Source organism: Eleutherodactylus coqui, chromosome 13 (genome assembly GCF_035609145.1).
Source record: "Eleutherodactylus coqui strain aEleCoq1 chromosome 13, aEleCoq1.hap1, whole genome shotgun sequence".
Classification (NCBI taxonomy): Eukaryota; Metazoa; Chordata; class Amphibia; order Anura; family Eleutherodactylidae; genus Eleutherodactylus; species Eleutherodactylus coqui.
The window spans coordinates 123107090-123133888 of record NC_089849.1 but is presented as its reverse complement, the minus strand read 5'-3'; the positions used below and the strand labels follow the sequence as shown (position 1 = coordinate 123133888).

Genomic DNA, 26799 nt, shown 5'->3' with positions numbered 1-26799 from the left:
CGTAAGTCCATGGACAGAGCTCTCTGAGGGCCTATTTTTTGCGAGACGAGCTGTAGTGTTTATTGGTACCATTTTGGGGTACACACTTTTTTTATCACTTTTATTGCGTTTTTTGGGAGGCAGTTTTTAGCATTTTTTTTAAACGCTTTTTGCCGTGCAGGATAATAAGCGCGTTCAATGTATTGTACGCGTCATTACCAAATATGTGGGGTTTTAAATTTTTTTTAAACTTATTTTTATGCCAAATGAGAAAAAGCATGAAAAAAGGGTTTTTTAACATTTATTTTTTACTTTTTTATTTTTTGTACTTTATTTTTCTTTTCTTATTACACCATCTGTGTCCCTCTGAGGGACTTTTACTGCAGAACTGCAGAGTGCTGCGATAAGGCATGGCAGGACATCTCTCCTGCCATGCCTTATCGCTTAGTATAGCGATCACAGCCTATGGCAATACAGGACGCCGGTATCTGGCGTCCTGTTGCCATAGCAACCAGCCGGGCTCTCGCGATAAACATCGCGAGAGTCGGCTGTAGTCACAGAGGGAAGGGGTTAACAGCGCGCGGCGGGGGGGGGGGGAATCTCCGATGCCCCCACTGTTGCAGCGAGATGCCGGCTATGATCTCTGCTATGATCTTGCGCTATCCCCATGACGTAAGGGTACGTCATTTTGCGGGAAGTACCCCGCTCCCATGACGTACCCTTACGTCATGGGGCGGGAAGGGGTTAAAGAACACTTCATCAAAAAACCCCTCTAATTTAAAAAAATTGCTTTATGCAAAAAGATTTTAAGGGCAGCTCATAAAAAGTGTACAGAGAAAGTGGTGTCAAGAAAGTCACCGTCACTACGTAACAATATCAAACAGATGGTTAGAGAGAAAGTGGATGATGTCCTTCAATTTAGAACAAAAGAGTGTTCCCCACTTTCGGGTCCTATTGTAGACAAGTGCATGGCAGTACATTGGCTGAGCGGTTAGCACTCTTGCCTTGCAGCGCTGGGCTCCTAGGCTCAAATCTAAGGGCAACATTTGTATGAAGTTAGTATGTTCTCCCCTTGTTGGTTTTCCTCACATTCCCCCAAAACATGCTAATAGGTGAATTTAAAAACTGAGAGCCCCACTTGGGACAGAAAATATCAAGCAATGTAAATTGCTGTGGAATATGTACGTGCTATATAAATACAGGTGATTATTATTAAACAGGTCACTTTGGAATTTACCTCCGCTTTCTAAGGGCTCATGTCCACGGGCAAAATAAGAATTAAAATCCGCAGCAGATTTTAACTCTTCTCCCGCGCGCGGATCCGCACCCCATAGGGATGCATTGACCACCCGCGGGGTAGATAAATACCCGCGGATGGTCAATAAAAGGGATTTTAAAAAAAATGGAGCATGAAAAAATCTGGACCATGCTCCATTTTCATGCGGGTCTCCCGCGGGCTTTTATTGAAGCCTATGGAAGCCGTCCGGATCCGCGGGAGACCTAAAATAGGAATTTAAAAGAATTTACCCATCCGGAGCGGGCCGGGAAGGTCTTCTCTTCCTCACGGCCGCATCTTTCTTGCTTCGGCTCGGCGGATGTGCCCGGCGCATGCGCGCGGCACGTCAGCGACGTGCCGCAGCCGTGACGAGTTCATCCGCCGGCCGAAAAAGAAGATCCGGCCGTGAGGAAGAGAAGACTTTCCCGAACAGCTCCGGATGGGTAAATTCTTTTAAATTCCTATTTTCAGCGCTCATGTCCGCGGGGCAGGAGGGACCCGCTGCAGATTCTCCATGTAGAATCCGTAGCGGGCCTGATTTTCCCCGTGGACATGAGGCCTTAAGCAACTGAATGGGAAATGTGGTGACATTCATGAGACATTCATGAGACTGCAATGATGGGACCTCATTGGTCTCCTCCCTCCTGTGTCCTCAGCACGCACACCACAATCCTAACCATGATAGATAAGAAGTTGTCTTAAAGTGTTACTATAAAAAAAAAATCTCATTCCATCTCCATCCATCATGTGTGCTGCTGCATATTCTAAAACGTATACACAAGATGGCGATAGTCACACTCCTAAACATTAGCTTGTGATCACAGATTAGCCATCTTTTCGTGGGTCTGACTGTAGAGTCCAAATACTTTGGGCCATATAGTGTATGTGATAAAGGGTTTTGCTATATTGGTCAGCCAATCAGGTGACGCCCATAGCGTAGTCGGACAAGGCGAGCCTAGTTCTAATATTTCACTTTTCAGGGGATTCATTTTACAGCCCGAAAAAACCCACTATTTGGCTATCATTCTTAATAGTGGTTTCAGGTGCATTTCTGGGTGTTTTAAAAACGGTAGAATGTCATCTGTAAATAGGGTAAGCTTCAATTCGTGGGAGCCTATATGTATGCCCTTATACACATCGGAGTCGGTCAATCTTTTGACGAGCGGCTCTAGTGCTCGATCGAATAGTAGGGGTGATAGTGGGCAGCCCTGTCTTGTGCCTTTGTAGAGTTCAAATTGGGCTAACCAAAAGCCTGGTGTGTGTATTCTGGCTTTGGGGTTGCGTTATATACTGTCAATGTAAATTCTAAAGGTTCCTTTGATGTTCATTTTGTTTAGCACAAGGTTCAGCCAGTCCCAGTTTACATCATCAAATGCCTTTTCTGCATCCAGCGCTAATAGAATTGGGCTGTGCTTCTTTGAGGCACATGATTTAGGCGCAGTTGTCGTATGGGATCGAGTGTTGCCAGGACTTTGTGGATATTTGTAACTGCCTAGTGGCCTTTCACAACCCCCACCTGGGCCGGGCCTAACAGCAAGGTCATGTGTTTGCTGAGTCTGTCAGCCATGATTTTAGACAATAGTTTGGTATCCTGGTTGATGAGCGATATTGGGCGGTATGATTGCCCAGTCTTTGTTTGGTTTTGGGATTAGTTTTATGTGTGCTAGGTTGGCTTGGTCAGACTGCCTTCCGGTTTGCAGTATTTGGTTGAAAAGATTTGTTAGCGTGGGGATATCCTGGTCTTGAGGGACTTGTAAAATTCCCCTGGGTATCCATCTGGGCCTGGTGCTTTACCGTTGGATAATTGTGTTTACTACTAGAGATGAGCGAGCGTACCCGGATAAGCACTACTCGCTCGAGTAATTGGCTTTATCCGAGTATCGCTGTGTTCGGGTCTAAAGATTCGGGTGCCGCTGCGGCTGACAGGTGAGTCGCAGCGGGGAGCAGTGGAGAGCGGGCGGGAGAGAGGGAGAGAAAGATCTTACCTCCGTTCCTCCCCACTCTCCCCTGCAGCTCCCCGCTCCGTGCCGGCACCCGAATCTTTAGCCCCGAGCACAGCGATACTAGGATAAAGCCAATTACTCGAGCGAGTAGTGCTTATCCGAGTACGCTCGCTCATCTCTATTTACTACCTGTTTGACCTCCTCTTCTGTTGTTTTTTCATTTAGTGATTCAAGTTGTTTGACTTAGGGTGGGCAGTGAAACCTCCTTTAGGAATTCCTTCCTGCGTTCCGCACTGTTTGTCTGGGGCTTTTATAGTATTGCAAGATATTTCTGGCATAATATGCCAACCTTTTCATGGCAAAACTGGAGAGTGACTTCCTGGCCTCCTGCTCCAGCAAACCATTGGCCTACTTCCGCTACATTGATGACATCATAATCATCTGGACCAACACCGAACAACAACTAATAAAGCTAAGGTCATCGGATTTTCCCAGGGTCAAAGTGGGACAAGGGGTGGTCAGGGGCGGGGCTTATCACGATGTATGATTTTACCTCTGTCATAAAAAGTACAAAAACAAATTCCGCAGCATTTCTGCATCCAAATAACAGTTAAAATTTGTACCATTGGTGTGGATTTTGACTAGAAATCAGCCAAGTACCTGCAGTTGATTTCCTACTATGCGGCACTCCCCTCACCTCCTCCAAAGGCTTCCTGTTGTCAGCGCTCCCTGGCTGCTGGTTCTCATCGGCCTGATCAGGTGCGGCACCGCTGGGTAGGTGAGGACACAATACACCGCTGGGAAGTCGAAGCCAGGGAACACTGACAGCGGGATGCCTATGGAGGAGGTGAGGGGGATGCCGCATAATATGAAATCAGCGGGTACACGGCTAATTTACAGTCAAAGCCGCACCAATGGTAGCATTTTGATTGCTGTCTGATATGCTGCTGAGTTCGCCTTTGAAATGTCTGCTGCGGATATTCCGCAGTATTTCCACTACATGTAAACATACCATAAGTCAGCTTGAGGTACCACGTGCAGAGTGGCCTCATAGTAATACTGTCCCCTATATTAGCCCCAGTAATAATAGTGTCCCCTATATCAGCCTCAGTAGTAATAGTGTCCCCCTACAGTGGCCTCATAGTAATACTGTCCCCTATATTAGCCCTAGTAGCAATAGTATGCCCTATATCGGCCCCAATAGTAATAGTGTCCCCTACAGTGGCCTCATAGTAATAGTGTCCCCTACATTAGCCCTAGTAGTAAGTGTCCCCTATATCAGCCCCATTAGTAATAGTGTCCCCCACAGTGGCCTCATAGTAATACTGTCCCCTATATTAGCCCTAGTAGCAATAGTATGCCCTATATCGGCCCCAATAGTAATATTGTCCCCTACAGTGGCCTCATAGTAATAGTGTCCCCTATATCAGCCCCATTAGTAATAACGACCCCCTACAGCTCCCTCGCTCAACACTGCTGCAGGACGCACACACTGACAGAAGTGTGTGCACCTGGGCTTTTCCTCCCTTCTCTTCTCCTTCTGCAGAACGGGTGCACAAACTGCTGTCAATGTGTGCATCCCGCAGCAGCGTTGGGGAGTTATTAGCAGCTGGGAAAACACGGAACCCTGGTTAGTAATCACCTTCATTGTAACCCCGAATCTCAAAAGGGACAGAAGTCCCAAATGTGGGACAATTGGCTGTCCTGCTTGGGATCCTGGGGAAAGTGGGACACAGGGTCTCAAAGCGGGCCTGCCCCATTTGAATTGAGCCGTCTGTTTGCCTTACTATGTAGAGGTTAGACGCTGGTCTGGTTACCCTCAAACACCAATTTAGAGACTATAAAACTTCCACATCCCTTATCAGTGGACTAATTATTTACCGCTCTGCTCAGCCTGTCCTGGGACTGCTTTAGTTGTAAGTGCAAACTTATCACATTCATGTCTGTGCAAACTTATCACATTCATGTCTGTGCAAACTTATCACATTCATGTCTGTGCCTCATCATATGTGTCTGTATGGATGTATGTATGTATATATATAAAGCTGGAGGTCCTGTCATTAGGTGTAGCGAGCGAAGTGATCCAAGTCACCAAAAAGTACAAAAATTATGCTCTTAAAACTGTAGCTCTATAAATGCAGAAGGTTGCTGAACTGGAAGTGTGCGGATAGCGAGGAGCTGCTGGAACGCAGGACCGGAAGTGTGCAGATAGCGAGGAGCTGCTGGAACGCAGGACCGGAAGTGTGCAGATAGTGAGGAGCTGCTGGAACGCAGGACCGGAAGTGTGCAGATAGCGAGGAGCTGCTGGAACGCAGGACCGGAAGTGTGCAGATAGCGAGGAGCTGCTTCGTCGCAGGACCGGAAGTTGCAGACAGTGAGGCGCGTGTGGACCGGAAGTTTAGAGACAGTGAGAAGTTGCTGGAACGCAGGGCCGGAAGTGTGCGGACTGTGAGGAGCACCCGGAAGTGAATGCAGTGGCTCTGCATAATGCCGATATTTCCCGTTCCTGTGATTTAGTCAACAAGAGCCGTGGAGCTGGTGTGTAAGTACGGGCCGGCGCGGGGCTCCCGGGTCACGTGGTATGGACGAGCGGGAGTGAGATCCTCCTGAACGGAGCGGCGGTGGTTGGAGCGCCCCCGCCCGGCGCCGCGAGGAGCAGGAATGGCTGATTTGTTTCCCCCCCAAAATCCACATAAACTGAAGAGAAATCCTGGTATTTGGGGGGATTATAATTAACCCCTGGGCTGCCGGCAGGTTTTCACTCTAATTTCCTCTCCAGCTTCACAGTTTAGGAGCAGAACAGAAGTTGTCATGAAAAACAAAGTGCGAATGTGCCGTTTTTCTGCAGGGCGCACAGCGTGGGGGGAGGGGTTGCGCGGTGCAGTGGGGTTGCGCGGTGCAGAGGGGTGGCGCGGTGCAGAGGGGTGGCGCGGTGCAGAGGGGTGGCGCGGTGCAGTGGGGGTGCGCGGTGCAGAGGGGTGTGCGGTGCCGTCTGTCTCCTTCCCGCCATCCCTCCTGGTCTGTCAGTCCGTCCGGCTCCTCCTTCCCGCCATCCGTCCTGGTCGTATAGATGCGGCTGTGTCTCCGTCCGTCTGTCTCCTGGTCTGTCAGTCCGTCCGGCTCCTCCTTCCCGCCCTCCGTCCTGGTCGTATAGATGCGGCTGTGTCTCTGTCCATCCGTCTGTGTCTCTGTCCATCCGTCTGTGTCTCTGTCCATCCGTCTGTGTCTCTGTCCATCCGTCTGTGTCTCTGTCCGTCCGGCTGTGTCCGTCCGGCTGTGTCTGTGTCCGTCCGTCTGTGACCGTTTCACGGCTGAAGTGATTGTGATGACATTTGGCAGGAAGAATAACAACATGGAGGCAAAAAGTACAATAAGCGGGTCCTGCTGGCTTTTATAAAAACAGACGTGAAAAATGCGGCCTGGCGAACGGATGCGATAAATCTACCTGTGCTCCGTATTACGGGCCGCAAAACACGGCGCTAAAGTATTCTCGTCTGACACCAGCCCGACCGCGAGGAGTAAGTAAAGGCCCACTAGTTCAAACGAGCGAGAGTGCGCGACAATCGCGTATAAATGCAAAGCCGTCGTGCGCCATTCCTTCACTTATCGCTGAGTTGCGGCATAAATAAAGATAGTGGCTCATTTGCTTTTCACTTTGTGTAAATGGCGTTCGTTCCGCCCTCCGATAGGCTGAGGACTTGTGGGGAGGGGTGACTGTCACACGATGACCCTGCGGCAGACGGCAACGGCTTTTTCTTCGCACAAATTAAAAACCTTCAGGCCAGAGATTCCTCGCATAAACACTCCCCCCGGAGCAATCAACATGTGGAGCGTTTACGTGGCTAACGAGGGGAGCGGCGAGGAGGTCAGACAATTATCTGTGCGTTTAAATGCTCAGGAGTTCTATGCAAAAAAAGCATTAATTCGTTCAAACGATAATTGTGTGTAAAGGCTCGTTTACACTGATAGATGAGCGATCAAAATTCGCTCAAACCACTGTTTGAGTGACAGTTTTGAGCGATCATCTTTGCATAACTCTAAATAGCTAATTAGCTACTTAAGAGTTAATACAGGCGGGGTGGGACACCATCGCGATAGCTCCGAGAACAATGCAGCTGTTCTGTATATGCAGACATCTGCATTGTTCTCCTTGCTGATTTTCTCATCAGCTTGCTACAAAGCGGTAAGTCTGGCCATACAAATTACATGCAGCTCGACCGAACATGCTGCTTCTGTCAGGTCAAGCCAATCGTCTCCCATGTGTGGGGGTCTCCCGGCTTCTCCCTAACGGCAGGTCTCTGCGAGGATTGGACTCCCCAGTACCCAGCGCTTTTGTTCTTGGGGAGATAAGCTGATACTGATGGTTCTGCTGTGGTTTTCTCATGCGGGCCGGCCTGGGGGTCTGCAGTCAGATACAAGTGCGGTGACCAAATATTTGCTCCTCCCACAATTTCTGGTTTTGGTTTCTGAACGCCCGTCCTCTATAGTAGATACAGGTTTTGAAAAAAATCTTTTTCGCCCATGTGAAAAAGTTATTGCCCCCTTAATAATTGGTTGTGCCGCTCTTGGCGGTAAGAAATGTCTGTGATGGCCTTCTTAACCAACAGAATCGCGCCGTTTCTTTGGGCATGAAAACCGACCGTGATGGGAAGATGGACAAAGGTCCCGATTGGTGTCATTCCTCTTGCCGGGTGCCAACGGTAAATGGCTGGCGGAGGTAACCTCTCGGGGAAGACCCAAAAGAATCTCAGCGGAAGCAGAAGTTGGGGCTTTGATATATTATGACTTCTTTGCTAAGTGAAATTGTAACCTTGGCGGTATCTTACGAATGGCGCCATTTAGTTTCTACTGGTAGAATTGAAAACCTGGAAGATGGCCTCCACCCGTGCTTCACCGTGGGTCATAGGGCTGCTGAACACGCCGCTAACACCAGTGTCTTCCAAGAACGTGACGCGCATTGGCAGTGGTGCCCACCTTTCCTGATGAGCGGTCATATCCGTTGGAGCGGCGCCGTCCTGTTGGGTTTGAGAGTACAGCAGAACGTTCCCCTCTTTGGTTCCTGCCGCGCTCTGCTGGGACTTGGGCTGGTAGTCCTGAAGTTTGGACTTGGCACGTATCCATTACTAATAACTTGTGAGGACACTTTTATGTCACCCTGAGGAATGGTGGGCCAATCTCCTTCTAACAACACAAAATGAACATCTTATGCCTTGGGGGTTGTATGGCTGACACCCACCCACAACAGCCATGATCAGCATGAATATCCCGGCTGGTGTTCAGGGGCCCCGGGCCCCCACAGTGAGGAGGAGACCGACTGGAGTGCTGACGCTGCATTCACTTGCACTGGGACTACGGAGATATCTGAACAGCAAACACTCTTGTATCTCCGTCAGCCCCACTGAAGTGATCGGTGCCGACCACACATGGTCTGCCAGCGCTCCATTTATTCTGACATCACTGTGGGGGGAGAAGAGACCCCGCAGTGATAGGTGGAGGGGGCATAGGATCTCCGTTCTCGAGATTGGTGAGACCCCCAGCGATCGGCAGGTTATTCCATATCCAGTGGATCCCCCGTGATCCGGGTACACCCCTCACCGGTCTCTCTAGCCTTCGCGGTTGCGGTGAAGGTGCAGCTGTATGTATCTTCCAGTCGCTGTGATGCCATTCATGTCTCATATCGGCACAGAGGGGCTAAACCAAGGAGACACTGGCTTCTTTTAATTCCCGCTTTTCACAGTCACATTACTTCATTCTGACTGTAAAATCCCAATGAAATGTTTGAAATCCACGAATTGTACTTTTTCTTTCCTGCAACTTTAGCGCCATCATTTCACCATATGCCACTGCAGCACTGACCAGCAATGGCCGATAAGAAGTGTAAGGAGGAAGGTGCCAATTACACCTTTCAGAAGACCCAGGTAAATGGGATGTCGGCTCGCTGTCACTTCTGTACATTTCGTGTTACAAGTTGTTAACAACCAACCTTGTCGCATTGAATATGCAGGGTGAATTTCATAGACTTGTGAAGATCAAGGAGGAGGAAGAACCTACAGACATCAGTACAGGTGGGTCCACCACGCATCTCCATAGGCTTCAGTATTGGGTCCTTCTACAGTGGATGGTCGTGGGGAGCCTCAGAGCCCGATAGTCATCCCAGCAATAAGCTTTCACACAGTGAGGATCACTCAGAGAATGGAGGCGGAGTGGTCGGAGATCACTATGGCTGCCCACCTCTAGTCGCAGTAAGCCGGCTGTCGTTCATAGCTGCTGAATAAACCCCCCTCGCTCACTCTTCTCGTCACATGATGCCCCCGTCCCCCCCTCGCTCTTCTCGTCACATGATGCTCACGTCCCCCCCTCGCTCTTCTCGTCACATGATGCCCCCGTCCCCCCCCTCGCTCTTCTCGTCACATGATGCCCCCGCCCCCCCCCCCCCCCTCGCTCTTCTCGTCGCATGATGCCCCCGCCCCCCCCTCGCTCTTCAGTGTATCGAGTATCTCGTACAGGGGGCTTCATCCTCTCCTTAAATACCTGCTGGTGTGTTAAAATGACCAGTCCCCATAGCCGACGGGCTGCAGGAGAACACCCGTGGTCTCTTCATTCACAGAGAATGCAGGAGACTTTTGGAGGTGGAGGGTGCGCCAGCACTCTGGGGGAAAATCCTGGGTTTTCAGCTTTTGCCTAAGGGTATCGTTCTAAAACCTGATCTAGGGCTATGTGCCCGTGGGGGACACTTGCTGTGGAGCGTCCGCACTGTACATTCTGCCGCAGCACAAATGCCACATAAAGGTCTGTACAATTGGGTTAGAAATGAGAGTCCGCACCAAAAGCCCAGTGCTATTATTGACCTGCTGCAGATTTATAATACGCACCACAGGACAATTTTGCGGGTTTGTGAGGATTGTTTCCGCTGCATGGGGATGGGATTTAGCTAATCCCATCCATTTTGCTGCTGCAGTAAACGCTGCGGATGTTCCTTGCAGCAAATCCCTTGCATGTGAACGCGGTACTGGAGGAGTGGCGGGCCGGAGTCTGAGCGCTATGAACACGCTGTTGCTGTTAAGATCCTTGTGTTTCTTACAGATTGCTCCAGCAACAGGAATTCTCCAGAAAGATGTCCGGCCGCTCGCTACGCACAGAGTCGCACGGAGGAAGCGTTCACGTCTGACAAGCCTATTAAGGTATCCACAGCACAGCCTAGTGGTGAGGGTGGAGTAAAGCTCCTCGTTAGGGCTGCCCTTTATCTGAGGAGCGGGGCTGTCCTTTGTGCTCGTTTCCTTAGAAGTTGCTCCTTAGCTCCCTGCTCAGTCCTGTACTTTGCATGAGTTGTCAAGTGCAGTTTCTCGTGACTCTCAATACCCATGCAATCCACAGACTGATACGGCTGTCCCTATAGACCAGCATATAAACCCCATAATGCCCGGCTCCAGTGTACAAGAATGTAGCTCTGCTCCAACATCTGCCATATGTTCTGTAACTGGTGGGGCTGTACGGCTCTCAGAAGCCGCTTATGAAGCTCAAAGTTGCTTAAATGCCGGAAAAATAAGCACAAAACGCTGCGGACGTTTCCCTGCGGTGCGATTGCTGACCGCTTTTTCTGCGTATTCCTGGCGTACCGCACCCTTTCCTTACCACACGATGGGAATTTTGAGGCTGCAGATTTCCAACTCTGCCGCTGTGTACAAGCGTGTAACTATCATAATGCTCCAATATACAAGATGTAGTCCTGCACATAGCAGGGTGAATGCAAGCAAGGGTTGGGCTATGGAGAATCTGCAATGAAGCTGACCCTTCTACAAGCCCTATGCTCTAATGTACAAGAGTATAACATGTTCTGTTTGTATTACTTAGGAAGAAAACCTGAATATTGTGGTGGTTGATATTGGTCCAGAGATTCAAAGAGAAACCGAGAGGAGTGTGAGGATTAAGGAGGAAGAAATCCCTGCAGATATCAGCCCAGGTAAGAAGTGACCACGATAACCCCTACAGGGCAGAAGTCCCATGTCCTAATGAGCGAAATGTAGGTGTAAGTCATGAGCTGCGGCGACAGTTTATTACATGAGGCTGTTGAAGTTACGGCCCATTTATACACAATGATGATCGCTCAAAATGCTTTCAAATGAGCAATAATACTTGCGTGTAAACACGGGCAATCATGCGCTATTCGTAAACACGGGCAGTGGTGCGCTATTCGTTCACTTGTCGCTTATCCCTGAGGTTCAGCCGGCATAAATATGGTTGTTGTTTGGTTTGCTTTTCGCTTGGTTTAAATGGCATTCCTTAAAGGGGTTGTCCCGCGCAGAAACTTTTTTTTTTTTTTTTCAATAGCCCCCCCCCGTTCGGCACGAGACAAACCCGATGCAGGGGTTAAAAATAAAAACCGGACAGTGCTTACCTGAATCCCCGCGCTCCGGTGACTTCCTACTTACCTGGTGAAGATGGCCGCCGGGATCTTCTCCCTCGGTGGACCGCAGCTCTTCTGTGCGATCCATTGCCGATTCCAGCCTCCTGATTGGCTGGAATCGGCACGTGATGGGGCGGAGCTACGAGGAGCCGCTCTCCGGCACGAGCGGCCCCATTAAGAAAAGAAGAAGACCGGACTGCGCAAGCGCGTCTAATCGGGCGATTAGACGCTGAAAATTAGACGGCACCATGGAGACGAGGACGCCAGCAACGGAACAGGTAAGGGAATAACTTCTGTATGGCTCATAATTAATGCACAATGTACATTACAAAGTGCATTAATATGGCCATACAGAAGTGTATAACCCCACTTGCTTTCGCGGGACAACCCCTTTAAGCCGTTTGAAGGACTGAAAGACTTGAGGGGAAGGAGATTGTTTGCACAATGACTAGTTTATTCATGTTGGCAGAAGAATATGGCTTTTCTTCCCACTAATTAATTAAAAAGCTCCTGGCCAGGGATTCCTCGCATCAACACACGCCGACCTGAGCAAGCAACATGCTTTAGCTGTTGAGGGAAATGGAGAAGATTATCTGTATGTTTAAATGCCCAGCAATTCGCATGCACAAATGTCAGTTCAGCCGTTCAAATGACAATTATGTGTAAAAGGGCCTTTAGTGCTTTCTAAGACTGGAGTTGAATGCTGTAGCTGATTCTGGGTTACCAGGAGGTAGACTAGGATATAATTAGTATTTCTGCAGGAGCGGCGCATTTACATTCACCAGTATGCAATAATACTGAGTCTCCAGGACCAAGAAACAGATCGGTACATACGAGCAGCCAGAGCACTAAATCACTGACCGGTAAGGTGAAGAATATTGAGGATCTTATGACAATGGCAGCGGGATATATTGGACAGCAAGTGAACCTTCAGTTCCTCAAGTTCATGTGTTAGAAGCATAAAAAAGGGTAAATGTAAGGGCCATGGCGAAAATATGATGGCTAGACTGGGGAAGAGAATCTCCAAAATGGCAGGTTTTGAGGGGTTTGCCTGGTCTGCTGTGTTTAGTTCCATCCAAATGTTCTCCAAGGAAGGACAACTGGTGAACGACCATGGGTCATGAGGGGCGTGAAGTCTAGTCGGGTTCAGAGAAGAGATGGTGAGCGGTCTGCCAATCATGTCCTACGAGGAACGGGTGAAGGATCTGGGAATGTTTAGCAGAAGAGAAGCCTGAGAGGAGACTATTGGATTACTGTCTTCTGCTAGACGGTGTAACTGAATTTGCCGTGTCGGTTCTCACATTACCCGTTTAGTAACTGTCATAATTTGTGTTCAGCTAGAGAGTGTGAAGGCCGTGTCCACAGTCGGTGCGAGCTTCACATCCCCACATGTCCTCCTTCCAGAACGGCGGCAGTCATGTCATGCAGTTTCCTTTGACCGGTTGCACTAAGTGTTGCCTACACAGTTGACGCGAGCGCCAGTTGATTTTGTTCAACAATAATGTTATTACTTCTAAAGGCCTTTACACTACGTACTACTATAATAACTCCAGGGTGGTCTTCTGCATCGCCACCAGGACAACCGGGCCCCGCACCTGTGGCCCTGCATCCTCTTGAGCCAGCTACGCTGTGCCTGATAATTATCTCTAAACCTGCCTTATCTTCGTGTCTCCAGTCCCACAGGGCCGTCCGCTGAATCTCAGTTGCAGGGCTTCCCTTGCAGCAGTCTATGTAATAGGACCAGGTCTAGCTCTTGCCTTTCTGCTCACCCTCCACCACGGTTCTTTGGACCACAGTTAGTTGTTTTTCTTGATCTCTGGCTGCTTTTCTCCTGGTTTCTAGTAGCCATCTCGCTATTGACTTTCTCCTCTAAGATGTAGTTGTTTTTTTTTTTTTTGCTTTTCAAGAGAATAGAACTGGCTGTTTATTTACTCAAGTGCTTCTAAGACCGGTGAGATGTTTTCTTGTGCATACCTCTTCCAGGGCCTAGAAGGCCTTCATCGCTTTGTCTGGGTAGCACACGTCTGAATGGCGTCACGGAGTGCGCTGATCGCCTTGTGAGGATCAAAGTGATTTTTTTCACTGTTGATAAATTGATGCCAAACCCCTAAATGCTCGGCCCACCAGCTGCCCCTCAGGTTGGTGGTTATTCTCCTACCTTTATTAGCTTGCAGCTCTACCTTCAGCCTGACGACTGCCCCTTCTGTGATGCTTGTTACATTGTCATCCATGCCTGACCGACCTACTGGTGAAGGCTTCTCCCGTTCCAGAAGCCCTGACGGCCTGCAGATCCTCTGGATAGTCTTCTCCATTCTGACTGATAATCTTCCAGGCATCGTATCTTCCTCCATAAGCCAGAGTCCTCCATCTCCAACACAGGCTGATCTATCTACAGGAAAGTATCTGACCCCTTTATAGTCAATGCCAGTTTTCTTGCACAGTTCTTTCTAGTTGCCTTCTTTTTCAAGTGATTCTGTCCACTGATTACCCTCAGCAGATCTTCCCATTTTCTTAAATCCCCTTCCCTGACCGCACCACCAGAGGTTGACCTCCATGCCCTAATAGGGACAGGAAGCATAAAGGGGTTAAATAGGACCTCCGCCCCTCTGATTTTCCTGTCCCTGTAAGGCATAGGAGAGGTGGCGATCGGTGTGCATGCTTCCCTTCCCTATAAGCGGTCTCTTGTCAGGACTTGATGCTTCTCCGCTGCTCCCTTGGGGAGTAAAGCTGAGCAGTTCCCAGACTGCTTTGGTCCTCTGAGCTTCCAGCAGATCTGTCTTCATGCCCGCTGTGATCCTCGGACAGATGCCAGCTGTCAACCCAGTGACTGACTTGTGGTAATGGAAGATCTAGCATCACATGAACTTCTGGCGCTGGACTAGCGGGGATGCACTTCCGGTTGACTGCTTGAGGTGCTCCTGAGCTGTATGTGATGGCACGTTTGATCCGGGAGGTTCCACGCTTCAGGGTCATGGAAACCAAGGAAGTATGGAGATGCTTTTAGAATTCGGAGGGGGCGTTCCAACTTCTGTGGCTCTTCTGATTTGAGCAAGAAATCTGTCACTGGGTCTTGACTGGAATATTCTTCTTCTGAGAAAGGCTCTTGCTACTCCTGCACCATGCCTGAAGTAGAAGGTCCATGTTACTGCTCTGGGTCTGCAGAACGAGGTGTTAACTCTAGTTTAGGAAATTTATCTGGTGAAGGAAAAGGGGAACCTTTTGGCTTAAAGGGCTTTTCCGAGCTTCTATTGATTGGCAGGGGTCTGCCACTCGGGATCCCAGCCTATCCGCTGCCAGTGCATTGGGATGGACATTGTCATTGGAGTCAGAGCTGAAGGTGTAATAGTTGGCTTTGCTCACCTTGATTTCAATGGAAGTGGAGCTGGCTGTTGCACTTCGCACTCGGATGATATCCAGCCCATTGCACCAACAGGTTGATCGGGGGGTAATCCTGAGTGGCAGACACATACCAGTCAACTGTTTGCTGGCTTATCCTGAGGATAGGTCAAGAGTCGGGAAAACACCTTTTGACACTGTATATTAATTTTTTAACTTCACCTCCCCTCAGGGTGACAAGGAAGCTAATAGAAAAGCCAAAAGGAAAAGTACAATACATGCCACAAATCTGCCATCTGTAACAAACAACTCTGCTAATAAATCCCTTTGTCAGAACTGCACAGAAAAAATACTGAGGGATGAACTGTCGCAGGGAGTGGTCATGGCACACGGGTTCAGGATACGATACAGTAGATGGAGTTACAGAAAATTTGGAATAATAATTTTTATTCGTATAGCGCCTACATAGACAGGCGGAATACAGAAAGACAAGATACAAAAATTACCGAACCACGGTTACATATAGTAATCAGATGATGGACACAATAGGGGTGAGGGTCCTGCTCTAACGAGCTTACATACTACAAGTAATGGGGTAATAGAGAAGGTAAAGGGGCTGGAGATGTTCACGGTATGGCGAGGGGGAGAGTGAGGGTTGCTATACACATAGACAATGGTCAGACATTAAGCCGTGTGACAGCAGGGGGCAGTTGATAGTGGCTAGCAGGGATTGCAGTCAGTAGGTCAGGGAGCATGTTATCAGGCGGCGTACAGAGGGGTTTGTTTAGGGAATTCGGTATGCCTCCCTGAAGAGGTGCGTTTTTAGAGCACGCCTGAAGTTCTGCGAGTCCTGGATTGCCCGGCTAGCCTTTTGTAGTGTTCCAGAGGACCGGTGCTGCTCTGGAGAAGTCTTGGAGGCGGGAATGAGAGGTTCGAATTAAAGGGGCGCTCAGTCCGGTTTCGTTAGAACGGAGGGCCTGGGCTGGTTGATGGATTGAGATGAGGGAGGCGATATAGGGGGGCGCTGCACTGTGGAGGGCTTTGTGGATGAAGGTGGTGAGTGTGAATTGTATTCTGTATTTGACGGGCAGCCAGTGCAGTGACTGGCACAGGGCAGAGGCATCCGAGTAGCGGCTGGACAGGAAGATGAGCCTGGCTGCCGCATTCAGGATGGATTGGAGGGGGTAGAGTCTGGTGCGGGGGAGGCCGATCAGCAGCGAGTTGCAATAGTCGAGCCGGGAGTGGATGAGGGCAACAGTAAGTGTTTTTAGCGTGTCTACAGTGAGAAAAGAGCAGATTCTTGCGATGTTCTTGAGGTGCAGCTGACATGTTCGGGCCAGAGATTGGATGTAGGGGGTAAATGATAGATTAGAGTCGAATATGACCCCAAGGCAGCGGGCATGTTGTCTGGGAGTTATGGTGGCGCCACACACTGAGATGGACATGTCAGGAGGAGGTCAGTTAGTGGAGGGTGGAAACACCAGTGGGTCAGTTTTAGAGAGGTTTAGTTTTAGGTAGAGAGAGGACATGGTGTTAGAGACAGCAGACAGACAGTCGGTGATGTTTTGGAGGAAACGTGCAGAGATGTCACGGGAAGAGGTGTATAGCTGGGTGTCATCAGCATAGAGGTGTATAGCTGGGTGTCATCAGCATAGAGGTGTATAGCTGGGTGTCATCAGCATAGAGGTGTATAGCTGGGTGTCATCAGCATACAGGTGCTATTGGAGCTATTTACTGAAGTACAAAATAATGCAGGAGAATGTTATAATGTACAAGTAAGCAATATAACTCTTTATCGTAGTTTCCAATCGCTGGTGAAGGCTAACTAGATCCTAGAATTAATACGTTCTGCACAATGCAGAATAGTCCTGACTCTCCACTATGCTTTTGTAAGAATTCTGTATGCTTTCGGCCAGAGCTCTGCAAGAAGAGGGAAATTCCAGATTATCTTCTCTGTGGTGCCCACTGAGCGCCACGTCACCACTGGAGTGCCCACCAGGGCATGAGCTACAGACAGATCCGCTTGCTGAACCTCCGAGGGCATCCGTGAGTTTGTGGCCTAGTGTTATGCCTGAAGCAGCAGGCTGCCCACCCACTGAATAAACTTCCTGCAGCATAAAGCTCAGAAGCAGCACAGTGATGGGTGTTGGCAGGACCATGAGGCAGGGAGAGGGTATGCCTGTGGAAACCATGGGCGTAGAGGACTCTCCTTACCCGTGTGTCGGGTTCCTGGGGCTTCGCTGCAGGTGGGTCTTTCTTCCCATTTGCTTTATGGCTGCTTGGGGGGACAGGGCGCTGGCCCATGCTTGTCTTCCCTGGCGAGCGGCCTTCATTCCCAGCTGCATTTTAGGGATTTAAAGGGAAAGTATTGAATTCTATTGGGTCCCTTGTGTGAAACACATATACAACACATGAACGTTCTATAAAGCCACGGTGGATTGAAACCTACATTTTTTTGCAGTATGCATAGCGGACATTCTTGACTCATTTGTTCATGTACCACAGAAGTAATTACCTGGGGATAAAGACTTTTCTATGCTCTACAAAGGGAACGCTACTCATCTACAAGAGATCAAGAGATGCTGCTATTTCCAACCTAACATGGACCAAGTCTGCTGCTGCTGGAAAACTTACAGATTGATAGATTTCCCCCCCCCCCCCCCCCCCCCCACCCAGCCTTCGTGGCACCATTGGACATACTCTCCTCCTCCAACTCCCTAAATTGTCTTTTTTTTTTTTTTTTTGCCTGATGAGAAAAAAAAAATAATTATTGGCAGTCAGTAAGTGGGAATTGTTTTCTCAGCAAGGCTTGCACCTAGAGCCTTCAGGTTGATTTATAATCCTTCTCTGTGAGATTAATAATTCCCCTTTTACCTTAATGAATGTATATCTGCCGTATAAATCTCAAGCTAGATTTTTCTCGCGTTTTGAAAGAAATGGCTAAGATCTGAAAGACTACTTTGATAATTGGGGTGACTTCGCTTCAGCTATGGATCCAACTCTGGCTTCTACTTCTGGATCTTGATTACCTCTCCCTATAGAACTGCTCTTGCAGAAAGATGAATTGCATGATGTCTGGCGCTGTTTTCAAGGCTCTGAGAGATACTGTACTTTTGTTTTTCTTTTTTTTTTAAGTTATCTTTTTCTTCTTCTTCCTGTTCTAGAATAGATTTGTTTTTCTTAGTCCGTATAACCTCCTCCAATCCTCTGGAATCTGAGATCGGAACCATCACCTGGTCAGATCATGCCCCGGGGTCTTTGTCGCTAAACAAGAGGCTCCCTTATTCTCCTTCCTTCCTTTGGAGACTTAAAGGGGTTGTCCCGCGGCAGCAAGTGGGTCTATACACTTCTGTATGGCCATATTAATGCACTTTGTAATGTACATTGTGCATTAATTATGAGCCATACAGAAGTTATAAAAAGTTTTTTACTTACCTGCTCCGTTGCTAGCGTCCTCGTTCCCATGGAGCCGACTAATTTTCGCCCTCCGATGGCCAAATTAGCCGCGCTTGCGCAGTCCGGGTCGTCTTGCTGTCTTCAATGGAGCCTCTCGTGCAGAATGCCGGCTCCGTGTAGCTCCGCCCCGTCACGTGCCGATTCCAGCCAATCAGGAGGCTGGAATCGGCAATGGACCGCACAGAAGAGCTGCGGTCCACGGAGGAAGCAGACCCCGGCGGCCATCTTCAGCAGGTAAGTATGAAGACGCCGGACCGCCGGGATTCAGGTAAGCGCTGAGCGGTTTGTTTTTTTTAACCCCTGCATCGGGGTTGTCTCGCGCCGAACGGGGGGGGGGTTAAAAAAACAAAAAACAAAACCCGTTTCGGCGCGGGACAACCCCTTTAATGAATGTATTCTTTGCCACTCAGAATAGGAATCTAATTTTAAAAACTGAATTAGAAATGTTCTTTACCACCAATTCTCCATCGGTTTTTAGTGCTTTTAAAGTGTTGAATGCCCACAAAGCCCATATGAGAGGCTTGTGTATGAAACCCTGTTCTAGGGCTAAACCAAAAAACAGGAGGAATTAACTTCCTAGACCTCTGAAACTAATACCAGCGACTCCCTAAAGAAGGCTAATCCTACGCCGGAAAGAACAGAAGAGCTATTTGGCTTGCGGGCCAAACTTCAGGCTGCTTTGAAGGTGAAAACTAGTTCTCAAAAAATGAATATGCAATTCTATGCACATGATGATCGTAGCGGGGCATTACTGGCCAAACGGGTCTGACTTCTAAGGAAAGGATTTGATATCTTTTTGACGCCAGGGGACATAATATCACTCCTCCTCCAGAGATTGCTAATGCATTTGCCTCATATTACTCCTCTTGTAATCAAAGGGAAGATATAAATGTGCATCTGCTCCAACCAAAGGAAATATTGGGCTGTCTCCAGAACATCAGTCTCCCGTGCCTCTCACATGACCGATTAGCTTCTCTTGGTTTCCCCCATCTCTGTGGCTGAGTCTTCTGAGAACCTCACAAGATCGCCTCACACTCCTAGCGGTCTGGCTTTGAGAGTGAAAGCATCTGGTTATCTGCTGGGCAAGATACACAAAGTAGAAGATGGAGACTAGCAGACATTGTCTTCTCTCCCAGTACATTAGAGGTGCAGATCTCAGCCCTCATCTCTTACTTCATACCCAGGCTGAACATCACTGGATCAAGAGGTTTAGGAAGGCTGACAGCAGGTTATTTCCTAACCATTCTATTGTACCTCCTTGGGCCCTCCTTATTGTTCTAAATGGATTAACCCACCCCTTTAGTCCCCTTGAAAAGCTGCATTCTTGGTTGCAATCCCTACAACAGGAAAACTTGTAGCAATCTAAACCCTCTCTATAAGGATCCATATTTAACCACCTTAGATGACAGAATGCTTCTCTGCATAGATCCTGCCTTTCATCTTAAGGTGGTTTCTGAATTCTGTATGTTGTAAGATATCATTCTGGCAGAACCCAGCGAACCAGAAAGAGCAGGAATTTCAGATCTTGGATGTAAGGAGAATAATTCTGAAGTATTTGGAAGTTTCCAAACCCTTGAGGAAAGACCTACAACCTCTTTATCCATTTGTGTGGCCTGAACAAAGAAGAACCTTTCCGAGATCCACCTATTAAATTGGAGAAAACCCCCTCCATCCAGATTCATCTACGGCCGAGGCTGTCACCTGGGCGAAAAAAGGGCAATGCTCCCATCGAGCAGATCTGTAAAGCTGCAACATGGTCATATTTCACACTTTCATGAAGCATCATTAACTGGACTCTATCAATAGCAATATTGCCTTTGGGAGAACAGTTTTCCAATCTGTATCTTATTCCCCTTCCTGTAGGGCAGGTTCTCCCAAAGTGTGCTCTGTGGAGCCCTTGGGGCTCCGTGAGAACTTCTCAAGGGGTCCGATGGTCTAGGTCCCCACTCTAATCACTGCTATGGCAGTGGCTGGATAGTCTGTACCAAGAAAATCAGCATGCAAGACCTGTGGTCGGCATGAGCCGACTCCGGTCATGTGATCTGCGTTGCTATGCCAACCACAGGTCCTGCATGCTGATTTCCTTGGGACACTGCTACAGGGATAAGTAGAGCCTGGACCAATGGCGGATTATGATTGGGGCGACTGCCCCGGGCCTGAGACTCCAAGGGAGCCTGCGGCTGTTCGAATTGCCTTTTTTTGTAATCCGCACTGGTAAACCTCTCCCTACATATGAAGAGCATAGCGGCAATGGGGGACCCTAATACTACTGGGATGACAATGGGGGACCCTATCACTACTAGGGCCAATATAGGGGTCACTATTTCTACTGGGGCCACCAATATAGGGGACCCTATTACTACTGGGGCCACCAATATAGGGGACCCTATTACTACTGGGGCCAGCAATATAGGGGACGCTATTAATCATATCATAGGCTATCACTTGTGACCAAGCCTGATTGTCTTCCAAATGGGCATTGCGGTGGGTCTGTAGAGGATTATAGAGACCTATTCTTGATCCGTAGGTTCTTTCGCAGTGCGGTATCAGTTTCCAAGTGGAAGACTGTCCCCACAAGGGTTGGCTTGACGTGCTTTCCTTCTGATACACTTCTCCCTGCATTCGTGCCTTTTTGAAATTCACAGTGCTGTTGGTAACGGCTGACCCCCAAATTGAGCACTTGGGGGCCAGGGCTTCCCAGGTCTCGATATCCATGCACCAGTTTTTAGAGGTTAGCTTTAAGTCTATCCTTAAGTGGCATAACTCCTGTGGTGCTGTTATGGAGGGTGATTTGAGAAAATAGAATTATTCTTATGGCTAATTCCGTTTATAAGAAACCCACCATGATGGCAAGCTTGATGCCCACCCTTGTATTCACGCTTCGAATTCTTTAGGCGTCTTTTCTTGTTCAGTAACTGTTTTCTCCAGCAAGGCTTGGACCGAATTCCCTTCGTAGGGCAAGGCTCTGCATTCGTCATCTGAGGGTGACCTTTATACTGTAAACCTGATGCAAGGCCCTTTTTCTTCTAGTGGGTCATTCGGCTACCCCACAAGATGTCAAGTAGTTTACAGACTCTGAAAGGTCTCTCCCTCTCTATAAAATGGTGTTTAGGCCTCCTGCGTCGTCTTTTTGGTGGCTGCTGTCATCTATCCAGAGGGGCTGTCAGTTGGCAGTTCCTCCTGCCGTTCTCTTTCTCCTAAGCTTAGCATGATCTATGATTCCTCCATCAGTTTCCCTTTTTTTTTCTCTCATATGAACAAAATCCTAAGGAATGCTTGCACTCCATCTGGATGTAGTTGGATCCTCAGACTTTTGAAGCTCCTTTCACTGGTCTGCATCTCCGTCTCACCCGATAACATCCAAAGTTTTTTTTTTTCTGCAAGACCCTCCCTTCCAGCTCACAGCAGGTACTATGGCGGTCTTTTAGACAGTACACCTTGAGTTTTTGCTTTTCGTATGTGAAGGCAACTTTCGGGTCTTCTTTGTCTTACTGGGTTCTCTAGAGAGCATTGGACTGCTTTTGGATGGGTTCCTCCTTTTCTTGGTCCTCATTCTTTACCTTCTGTGTTTCTCCTAGTTACTACTTCTATATGTCTACAAACCCATTAGCTCAGAGTCTGCAGGACAGGCATAGCCTTTAAGAGGAAGAATCACTTCTTGCTTAGAGTCCTCCTAATGGCAGCAGCGTATACCGGGTCCTCCGTGTCTCCCAATGAATTCTGTTACAAGGATTTTAAAGGGGAGTAGCAAAAAATCTGGGTTTTTTTTGCAGGATGACACTGATCTGCAAAATATCAGGCAGGGGGCTTTAATTCCGCTTTGTTTATACCAGTAAATATTGCAGATCCCACCGGGTCAGAATGAACTGAGGAATGTACATACTGGCAATGCCAATACAACTAGGTCACAAATAATTTGGCAATGTTTCTATGATTGGGCCGTAAGTATGGGCAATGTGCATACACATCTAGGCTGCCTGGAATCCAGCAATGCTTTTACGTCATTGACCAGTTTTACATACATGTACCCCTGGGTTAACGTGAACTGATCAGTACATGTAATACTCCTTCACCAGTGTGAAATTCATACATCACCTGGCATCAAGAAGCAGGTGTATGTATATTGTGTATAGCCTCTAGGCTCCCAGGAACAGAGCGTTCTGTGTAAGAAGTATGTATGCCTTTGATTTACCAGAGGTTTAATGCGTATACTACTGGGCCAAGAACCGTATGTACTGTAGAACATTGCTTTACAATCGACTTGGCATTTTATATATGTGGACTGCTGGGTCACCAAATAACAGACGTTATACACTACGCTCCATTTTTTTCCCTATTAAATCTATTTCAGTGCACCTGAACACGAGGCGGAGCTCTCTGCGAAATCCTTACAAGAAATGGTGGTCTCCCGCAAGAAGCAGTCGTGCAAGTGCTCATAAGGTAAACTGTTTCACATGGTAACGTCGCCCAAGATTGTTCTCTTCTTGTGAAGCTGTTGTTAAAGGTTAGTGTGATGGGTGTAGACCCATGGTGGTGAACCCATGGCACGCGTGCTAGAGTGAGCCCTTGGAGCCCTCTTTGTGGGCACGCGTGCCAACGTCTGGTCACCATGAAAGTGATTACCAGGTGGGATGCCGCGGCTCCCCGTCTGGTAATCCCTCATTGGCACTGTTACGGGTGCACATACTGACACCAGTGTGTGCACCCGGTTATCTCCTCCCCTTACCTCTCCTCCTTGGTTCCGCAGGAGGAGAGGAGAAGGGAGGAGGCGTCCGTACACACACACTTCCGCCCGCAGCAGCGCCGAGCAGAGAAGCAGCGCTGCTTTGAAGACAAGGAGGAGGTAAGTATATGGGTTTTAGGGGGGAAGGGGAGGGGGTGGGGGTTACTACTGCGGCCGATATAGGGGACGCAATTACTATTGAAGTCACTGTGGGGGACACTATTACCACTGAGGTCACTGTGGGGGACACTATTACCACTGAGGTCACTGTGGGGGACACTATTACCACTGAGGTCACTGTGGGGGACACTATTAGTACTGGGGGTGATATAGGGGACACTATTACTACTGAGGCCACTATGCACGTGGCAGCATTCCTCAAGCTGACTTGGGGTAGGTTTGTACGTGGCGGAAATGCTGAGGAAAATTCTGAGGCAAATTACGCAGTAATTCCGCATACAAAAACAATGGTGCAGTTTTTTTTAGTGCGAATCCACAACTGATTTCATATTATGACCTCCGTAGGCTTCCCACTGTGAGCACTTCCCAGCTTCTGGTTCCCAGCGGCCTGGTCAGGTGTGGTTCCGCTGGTCAGGTAATGCCACTACAGTCAGAATCCACACCAATGGTTCTCCAGCTAGGGAAAAAAATACAGGGCGTTCCTCCTGGTCTATTTTGCGATTATCAAGTGGGTTTTGCAATTTGGGCAGTTGGTCTGTAAAAGGTTTGCCATCAGTGGAATAGGCATTAGTTTTTGGATAGACCGTGTCCTATAGTTCTACTTTTACAAGTCATGGCCTTAGACCAGACAATACCTAGAAGTAGTCCGACTAGGATTAGCTCACACATTATTTTACTCTAGAGGTTCTGTCACTCTCCAGAATGTAGATGCAGCACCACATTAAGATGGCTGCCTGGCTGGCTGACCCGAGTACTTTTGATGGAGTTAACTTTTAACAGTTAACTTTTACTTTGCCAATTGTGATGTCAGAAGTGATAAATGTTTTTTTAATAGATGGATCTCTCAAAAAAGAAAATTTATTCCGAATATCTCATGAATCCACAGTTCCTGAAAGAATTCATAGACATGTATCGGTCCTTTCCGTGCCTGTGGAACATGAAGATCTCAGACTATTCGAATAAACAGAAGAGACTGAAGGCCTATGAGAGTATGGTCAACCTCTGCCGGTCCGTGTGTCCCAGCGCCAACATCCAGTTTGTGAAACATAAGATCGCCAATTTGAGAACAGTCTTCAAGAAAGAATTCAATAAAGTACAGGTGTCCAAAAAGACGGCAACGTCCGCTGATGATGTGTATGTGCCCCGGCTGTGGTACTTTGACCTGCTCAAGTTCACAATTGGTCAGGATGTTCCAAAAGAGGGGTCCTCCAACTCCGGAGAATCCCAGGAATGCCGACAAGAAGATGAGCCAGTTGATGAAAGCATGGAAATTCTGGAGGACTCTACTAACGTGTCTCAGGTATTTCATGTTAACCATTGAGTCTGCTCTACTATCTTTACTTTCACTCGTCTGTTTGCAGTTTACTCTATATATTTGCTGTAACTGAGCCAATGATGAACAATCACTGGTTCGCTTATAGTTTCATGCAAGCAAATCATCGTTTGTCTCGTTCACTAATCGTTCGGTTTAAATACTGTTCGTTGAATCGTTCTTTTTTTTATATAGTGAATGTGACGCATTTAGCGAGTAAACGGTTTATCTGCCTGTATAAACGGGCTGCTCGGGTGAACTCTGACATTGTTCACTAGAAGCACCTTTATGCCTTACGGGGTTTCTATTTCCTTCTGAATCCGGATGGAGAAATGGTACCTTATGATTGAATCTCCCTCCCCTTCATTTTATTCACATCTTCTCTTCCTCTGATTGAACTTGATGGCCGTATACTAGTTTTCAACCATACAAACCATGTGGGAAGTGAATGTTAGACAGGTGGGAAGCCACAGACTGGGGTTATGTAGATGATAGAGCAGGGTCCTCGGCAGCATGGCATATCCAGGAAGGAAGCCTGCTGGTCTTGTGGGGGGTGATGATCTGTCCACATGTGACTTAGTGAATACAGAACTGTGAGTATAGTAGGGTTGCTCGCTGGCTGTGGGTTCTAGTGGGCAGGGTCTTCCAGCAGCATAGAGTATTGTCTTGGGTTTACTGAACTGACCTTTATCTGGACATTATGAACTCATTCTGGAACGAGACGGGACCGCAATAGAACTTCCTAAAGGTTTTATTATCAAATTTATGCAGAAGGATTTTGACGTTTAAACATGCAATTTTCAGGTCACCAGTAACAGCCAGTCGGAGGACGTAGACTACGACCCGCAGGAGGATGTTCCCTTTATAAGGAAGAGGAAAAAAGGGAAAATGTACAATGACGACGACCTGAGCAACGAGCTGCTTTCTCAAGCTGCAGCTATTCTCTCCAAAAACAATGATGAGTATGACGCCTTTGGGATAACGGTGGCATCGAAATTACGGAGAATGGAGGAAAAACAGAGACTTGTCGCCGAGGTTCTTATAATGGATGTTTTATACAAGGGCATGCTGAACCAGTTAAGTGAAGAATCCTACATCGCAGATTATCCCATTCACTACTACTCCTCCAACGCAATGAGCTGACCGCCCAGGTTCACTCATACTTACCAAATGGCCAGGAGACGCTGGGACTCTGCACCCATTTATAATGTCAGATAGTTGGGGCTCCTCATCCTGTTTAAAGGGTATCTCCACTTATTAGTTCAATTATTTTCTATTTGCCTTATGTAAATATTATGTGATGGTTGTATACACATTATATTGGATGTTTTCTCTACCTACGTTTGTAGTGTTACATCGCTGTTAAGGATGAGCGAGTATACTCGCTAAAGCACTACTCGTCCGAGTAATGTGCTTTAGACGAGTATCTCTCTGCTCGTCCTTAAAGATTCGGGGACCGCTGCGGGGGAGAGCAGGGAGGAACGGAGGGGAGATCTCTCTGTCCCTCTCCCCCGCCCGATCTCCCCTGCTCCCCGCCGCAACTCACCTGTCAGCCGCAGCGGTCCCCGAATCTTTATGGACGAGCAGAGAGATACTCGGCTAAAGCACATTACGCGGACGAGTAGTGACTTAGCGAGTATACTCGCTCATCCTTAATCGCTGTGTAAAATCCCATTGCCTCTCATTCGTTATCCCGCAGCCTTCAGTCTCCAGTTGCTCTAGATGTAGATATATAAATATATATATATATAGTTTGTAGCTGAAGGATGTGAACCCTTTGACATGTATGAAGGCAACTCCACTGAAAATACATAATTTAACTACATGCAAATGAGATCATTCTTGAGATCCACTTGTTCCCATACAGGTTATTCCCATCAAAAAGCATTGGAACCTGAAAGCAATCTCTTGTCAAGGATGGGAGACTGATCAGATACCAGTGAGGGGACGATAAAACAGCCTGGAGAATTTGAGCAGACAACATGACGGTTAGCCATTGTCGCCCAATGCAAGCAGGGGCATATTCACTACAAGATATCACTGACTGCTCTGGCGCCGCTGCACAGCAGTCACTATCCCTTCTGGTAGGAAGGTGGGCTGATCACAAAAACTTCCATTAAGGGTGACTACTATTAATCTTCAGTGAAGAAAGAAGGCAGAGGTGTGTCGTGTATGTCTCTGGATGGGTCA

The 26799-nt window shown here is 48.0% G+C and overlaps 1 protein-coding gene across 6 annotated transcripts; it reads left to right on the top strand.

The window, feature by feature from the left end:
* Positions 1–5660: 5660 nt before the first annotated feature.
* Positions 5661–25981, top strand: LOC136588126 (uncharacterized). Of its 6 annotated transcripts, none has more exons than XM_066587117.1 (9): positions 5661–5740; positions 9019–9116; positions 9203–9263; positions 10282–10379; positions 11050–11158; positions 22746–22834; positions 23142–23237; positions 24184–24597; positions 25414–25981. In XM_066587117.1, the coding sequence occupies exons 2-9, from the start codon at positions 9060–9062 to the stop codon at positions 25750–25752; spliced, it is 1263 nt and encodes a 420-aa protein (XP_066443214.1). In that variant the 5' UTR covers positions 5661–5740; positions 9019–9059; the 3' UTR covers positions 25753–25981. The 6 variants fall into 6 exon arrangements, with proteins under 6 accessions (XP_066443214.1, XP_066443211.1, XP_066443218.1 ...); XM_066587114.1 differs by having other exon boundaries at positions 24133–24597; XM_066587116.1 differs by lacking the exon at positions 5661–5740 and adding an exon at positions 5774–5911 and having other exon boundaries at positions 24133–24597.
* Positions 25982–26799: the final 818 nt, after the last annotated feature.

Bases quoted from the DNA above. Each gene is read 5' to 3' on its own strand.
- LOC136588126 (XM_066587114.1), top strand. From the start codon at position 9,060: ATGGCCGATAAGAAGTGTAAGGAGGAAGGTGCCAATTACACCTTTCAG. The intron at 11,159-22,745 runs GTAAGAAGTGAC...AATCTATTTCAG, and splicing joins CCCTGCAGATATCAGCCCAG to TGCACCTGAACACGAGGCGG. The intron at 24,598-25,413 runs GTATTTCATGTT...TGCAATTTTCAG, and splicing joins ACTCTACTAACGTGTCTCAG to GTCACCAGTAACAGCCAGTC.